Raw genomic sequence first — 6,276 nt, 5'->3', positions numbered from 1 at the left:
ATCCAGTTTCCAAACCACTTCTTTCTCTATGGAGGCTTTCGTCTTTACAGAATATACATCATGTAGGGCAGAGAGCAGGTGGGGCTCATGTGCTAAAGCTGCAGAGCCAGTCCATGCGCATGGGGTGGCATCTGCCGCTTCTGTGAGTGCTGCGGGGCTCTGGTCCCCAGCGGGGGCTGGAAGGCCCTATTGCATATCTGTCTGCGCTCTCATTGAAGGAAAAGCACCATGCTGCTGAGTGAGCCAACAACCTGAGAATATAGTCTTTTTAAGCGTACAACTAACATTTACAAAATTTACCTCATACTGGCCCACAAGCAAGTTTCAGGATGAAAACCAGATGGGTTATTTTTCTGACCAAAAGCAATTAAGCTTGAAAACACAGCTACAGGATAACTGGAAAAATCTTGTATATTTGGAAAATAGGGAACATACTTTTAAATAATCCATACGCATATACATCCTCTCAGTTAACCCTCCTATCATAATGCATCTTAGAAATGCAGGAACCGAGAGTGGAAGGAGAACATCATTTGCTCAAATTTCCCCAGTTAGTCATGGTGAAACCAGGACTCCAAACCAGCCTACAGAACTCTAGAGCCCAGGCTTTAGTGACATTCTCTTTACGCTACGTCTCGCTGGAATTCACAGACCCTCCCACGGTTCAGAGCCTCCATGGATCTGATGTTTCACTGCTTAGAGCAACTGGTAAGAGGTGGGAGACCTCGTCCCAGCGTATGGTGGAGGCACTGGCCTTGGACCTGCTGTGCAGAGATGCATGTCCCTTTAGTTCTTGCTCCTCTGGGGTCCCCTACTTGAACTGAGGTAAGAGGTCTAGGGTAGTGGAGAGGGGTCTTTCAGGTTGATCTTCCCAGACAGCTTTGAACTAGATTCCCCAGGAAGACTTCCTTTCCTTTTAAAGTTTGTGTGTTTTTTTTCCGCGTGGTCACAAGTGGTAAGCGAACAAAGAAAGACAGAAGGAAAAGTTACTTCCAGATGGCTCCCCATCTTGCTCTAATGCAGATTAAGTAAAGAATATCCCAACATATCATTAGGCAAACATGAGTATTAAGATCATTCATATTATATAAATGGAACGGAATAAAAATTCAACCTATATCCTGACTTAAATCTGGGGCTAGGGCCTCAGAGCCAGAAAACAGACAACTTATAGCACCCCGGTCTGAGCAAGGTGGAGGCCCACGATACCTGAGGTAAGAGGCAAGACCAAAGTGTTCGTAACCTTTCTAGGGTTGGCCACCTGAACTCTAGCTACCAAACTACAACCCTCCATGGCAAGGACTGTTCAAATGGCTACTTAACACTGTTATTCTCCAACTCAACCTACTTGTGTCAAGATACATTTTTAGCAAACCCCCAAGACATCCAGAGCCTCTGAGGCTCCGCATCTCGCCCTGTGCTGTGCGGGCAATGCTGTCTGCCCTCCTCCATGGGCTCACAAGGATAACTGAGTCCTAAGTGCCCAGGACTATGTTTCATGCAAGAGAAGCTCGAAAATACAGAAAACCTGACGGTGGTCTATATCCTAGAAAGTTACCAAAGTGCTGAGAACTCACCAAGTGGCCCTGGAGAGGGAGAAGGCTGAGAGAGGTATGAAGAGAGAGGGCCAGGTTGGCTAAAGGTCCTGAAGGTAGGAATTTTCACTCCATCCTGTGGCTTCATTTCTTTCACTGCAGAAGCCACCCTGGCCCAAGGTGAGGGCGAAGGCTTGCTGGGTTAATAGTGCTCACAGTGCTCCCCAGCCCCACCCCAACTGCTCCAACTCCAGGCCATCAGGGCTCAGGCCCCAGAAAGTCAGTGTGCCAATCAGTAAGTGATCCAAGTCCCACCACGAATTTAAGATCAACTAGTCTAAGATCAAAGTACCCCGTCATCCAATCAGCAGTGTGATTACATCCTTTGGATCTGTGAAGAAGGGCTGTTGACCACTTCCTGATAGGAGGTTATGGGCAGACCCCAAATGAGAATTCAGCCCAGTTGTGTCTAGAGGCTAGACAGATGGTGCGGGGCCCCGGGGGTGAGCGATGGTCCAATGCCTTCGATGAGGTTGTTCCATTGGTCATAGTTCTCTTTCAGGCCTGGGAAAAAAACACAAAACCCCAGGAAGGTTAGGTAAGTCATTGTAAGGTTAGAGCAAAGAGTACTGACCACAGACTTGGTGGGCCATCCTGGAGAGAAGCACCTGGGATACTAAAAGGACTGGTTGTGAGGGTGGTAGCAGTAATGGTAACTACTGTACATTCAGTGCCTTTATAAAGATGCTTCATAAGTCATTTGCTTAATCCAAAATAACTCAATAATGATAACAAAAAAGTAACACTTGTTGAAGAATAACTCATTATAGAATAACTCAATGGACATGCACTGTTTCATTTAATTTTCACAATATCCCTATTAGCTAAGTACTGTGATTAGCCCTACTTTATCATTGAGGAAACTAGGCTTAAAGACGCTACCTGATTTGTCCAATGTCATGATAGCTGGTAAGTGACAGAGTTCACACCTTGGTCAGAAAGGGTGAGAAAATGGGAAGCCTGCTTCAGGCTCAGAGATGGTGCTGAGCAAGAAAAGGTCCTTCGTATGCCAGCCAGTGGATGCGAATCCAGGGCCACCTCCGTGAAGGGCAGAAGGAATAGGGTGGGAACATCATGAAGCAGCGTAACGCTGGGAATGATCAAGAGAGGGCACTGGCATGGGCAGGTGGGTCTAACAACATGGTAAGAACAGTCAGAAAGGGTCTGCAGCCTCGGGCTGAGGGAGAAGGGCACAGCCGAGCAGGCAAAGGACCTCCTTGTTCAAAACAAACAAAACCTGGGACAGAAGGCAGGGCCCACTCTCCTTCATCTTTGGGTCCCAGTGCCCTGCAAAGAACCTGGCATGGAATAGGTCCTCAACAAATAAATGCTACATAGTCATTAATTCAAAAAATACTGAACACACCCATGACGTGCCACACTCTGTTCTTGGTTCCAAAAACTCCATCCACACATAGAAATCCTCGTCCTCACAGAGCTCACAATCCAGTGGCAGAGAGAACAATGAACATCATAAACTATATAGGATGTGAAAGGTGATCAGTGCTCGGGGGGTGGCGGGGAAGAGCCAGGTAAGAGAAGCAGTGGTGGTGCCAAGGACGGGTGAGGGAGGAAGGGAAGGTGTAATGTTTTTAAAAGGCTGGTCAGGGTGGGCCTCACTGGGAAGGTGAGATTTGAGCAAAGACTTGAAGGAGGTGGGAGCAAGCCATGAGACTACACAGGAAGAATGTTCCAGGCAGTGGGAAGAGCACTACAAAGGCTTGAAGCCAGAGTGGCCCTGGAGTGCTGGGGGCTTGTGTGGCAGGAGTGAGGTAGGCCGGGGGAAGAGAGCAGGTGAGCTCAGGAGGGACTGACTGGAGGCCCACATCATCGGTCTAGCAGGACAATGGACATTGGCTCTGACTCTCAGAGAAATGGAGAGCCACTGGAGGATTCTGAGCAGAGGAGTGACAACATCTGACTTGCTTACTAACAGGTCTTTCTGGCTGTACTATTAAAAAGACTGTGTAGGGCCCTGGCCAGTTTGGCTCAGTGGATAGAGCACTGACCTGCGAGCTGAAAGGTCCCGGGTTCGATCTGGTCAAGGGCACATGCCTGGGTTGCAGGCTCAATCCCTGGTGGGGGGCATGCAGGAGGCAGCCAATCAATGACTCTCTCTCATCATTGATGTTTATTTCTCTCTCTCCCTCTTCCTTCCTCTCTAAAATCAATAAAAAATATATTTTTAAATAAATAATAAATAAATAAAAAGTGACAACACACACACACACACACACACACACACACACACACAAGATTGTGTAGGGAGGCATGATGACAGTAGAGAGACCAGTAGGAAACTGATACAGCAATTTAAGTTTAGGTGAGAGCTGACTTGCACAGCATGGCAGTTGTGGGGTGACAAGTGATTAGATTCCACATGTATGTGAAAGGTAGAGCTGATAGGACTTTCTGAGGGATGGGATGGGAGGTGTAAGAGAAGAGACATGAATGAGGACTTTGGCTTGGGTAACTAGAAGGATGGAGTAACTACTAGTTGAAAAGGGAAAGACTGTAACTGCAACTGGTCTTTGTGATGTTTATTAGATGTTGAATAAGTGGGTTATCTAAATCTGACGTTCATGGGAGAGATCAAAATGCAGATATAAACTGGGGACTCGTCAGCCTGGAGATGGCATCTAAAGCCACTAGATGACATTAGGACATAGACAGAGGAGAGGTCCAAGTGCTGAGCCCTGGAAGCAGCGAAGTAGATGGAGGAGGAGCAGATCCTGAGACAGGAGACAACCACGGTGGGTTGTCTTGGAAGGATGGCATTACAGCCTTGTCAGCAGTGCTGAGAGCTCCGCTGAGGTGAGGAATGGGAGCTGACCACTGGATTTAGCTAAGGCCTGAGAAAGCATTTGGTCTAGCCCTGCCAAGGCCTTAGAGGTGAGTTAATTAATGTTTGAGCAATATAGCAGGCTCATTTTTAAGTTGATATTTCTTTAAAAATATATATATATATTTTACTGATTTCAGAGAGGAAGGGAGAGGAAGAGAAAGAGTGAAACATCAGTGGCGAGACAGAATCATTGATCGGCTGCCTCCTGCATGCCCCCCCCACTGGGTATGGAGCCTGCAACCTGGCCATGTGCCCTGACTGGAAATTGAACCATGAACTCCTGGTTCATAGGTTGATGCTCAACCACTGAGTCATGCCGGCCGGGCAGTTGATAATTTTGTATGACCCTTGAATGAAGTTATAAGTTTCCAAAGTGCCCTTGGCAGAAAAAAGGTTGCCCACCCCCGATCTAAGGTAAAGAGAAAAGAATTGCTGGCACAACCATCTTGAGCAGACCAAAAAGGATGAGGTGTTGGAGGCTTGGAGATAAAGGAGAAGGTGTAAAATAGTCTTCCAGGAGAGGGGAAGAGAGAATGACTAGGTGGGGCAGGAGCTGCATGTAGTTAATATGAGAGAAGCACCAGTCTTCTTGATGGACAAGAACATCCCTGTGTCACTGGACTACGTGCTCTCGGCGGTATTTTTTAGAATTGGTGAGAAGTTCTGCTCAGCCTCTTCAACCTATTTTAGTTTCCCACGTGACAAGGTACTGTGCAGCCACCAAAAAGCTTTTCTTTCTTTGCAAAGCTAATTAACTGGAGCAGAGAGGCTCTGCTTTTTTTTTTTCAGACTCTGTCTTATCTCTCAGCACCTAGATACTTCAAGAGCCTCCCACCCAGGCTCTCTGCCTCTCAACCTGCCCCATCTTGCCCATCCTCCACGTTGCAGCCCAAATGCAAATACAAGTCTAATCATGACATCCCCCTGCTTAGAACCCAAGGACTCTCACAGCCTGTGGGGGGAAGTTCAAGCTTATTTCAGCAAATACATGGGATTCGAGATCTGGTTTCTGCCCATTTCTCTACTTTCATCTTCCAACAATTCACCATCCTGAGCTCCAGATACACTGAACACAGTTTCTCAAAACTGACCAGGCCCACCCAGGACTTGGTGCATCCTGTTTAGAAGACCCTTGCCCTCCCCTGCCTGCTGAACCCTAATCACCTGCTAAGATTAAAGACAAGCATCGCCTTGTCTAGGCCAGTGGTCGGCAAACTCATTAGTCAACAGAGCCAAATATCAACAGTACTTCTTCAAAATAGACTCGCCCAGGCCGAAAACTGACTTCTGCGCATGGGCCACGAGGTTTCAATCGCACTGTACGTGCGCGCCCGCAAGTGGTATTTTGTGGAATAGCCACACTCAAGGGGCCAAAGAGCCGCATGTGGCTCGCGAGCCGCAGTTTGCCGACCACTGGTCTAGGGAGCCTCCTTTCTCTCTTGTCGTCCGAAGACTGAGTCCTCGCATCTGTGGGTCATGAGAGTTACTGGCAGAAGAGCAGAGGTAAATCAGTGAATCTCTCTAGTCCTTGTAACCCAAAAAGCCTACAGTATTAACTCCCAACCATTAAAGTTTCCAGTGGTGGCGAGGGCTGACGCTGTGTCAGAGCACTCTCCCTGCTGCTGGACTGGGTGGCAGGGAGGATATGAGAGGGTATCTCCTAAGGACAGGAGGCTGGACCAAAGACCTCTGCGGGTCTTGCCATTTAGCTGGGGTGATTTATGGTATTAGTCACCATCTTCCCATGCTTTGTTTTTATTAAAGCACTTCTACGAATTTAACCCACTTCTCATCACAACCTCCTCCACCATACAGATAAGTGATGAGTTAGAATAG

At 47.6% G+C, this 6,276-nt stretch overlaps 1 protein-coding gene across 3 annotated transcripts in view; it reads right to left on the bottom strand.

Annotated features, from left to right (window-relative positions):
• Positions 1 to 393: 393 nt before the first annotated feature.
• PAFAH2 (platelet activating factor acetylhydrolase 2) overlaps positions 394 to 6,276 on the bottom strand; it is a 30,949-nt gene continuing 25,066 nt past the window's right edge. For all 3 annotated transcript variants that reach the window (XM_059690727.1, XM_059690729.1, XM_059690728.1), the window contains one exon: positions 394 to 2,099. In XM_059690727.1, the coding sequence (XP_059546710.1) occupies positions 2,005 to 2,099 (95 nt within the window). In that variant the 3' untranslated portion in view covers positions 394 to 2,004. The remainder of the gene's footprint in view (positions 2,100 to 6,276) is intronic.

The sequence above is a fragment of the Myotis daubentonii genome, chromosome 3, assembly GCF_963259705.1.
Source record: "Myotis daubentonii chromosome 3, mMyoDau2.1, whole genome shotgun sequence".
In the NCBI taxonomy this organism is placed as follows: Eukaryota; Metazoa; Chordata; class Mammalia; order Chiroptera; family Vespertilionidae; genus Myotis; species Myotis daubentonii.
This window is presented reverse-complemented; position numbering and strand designations above follow the sequence as displayed.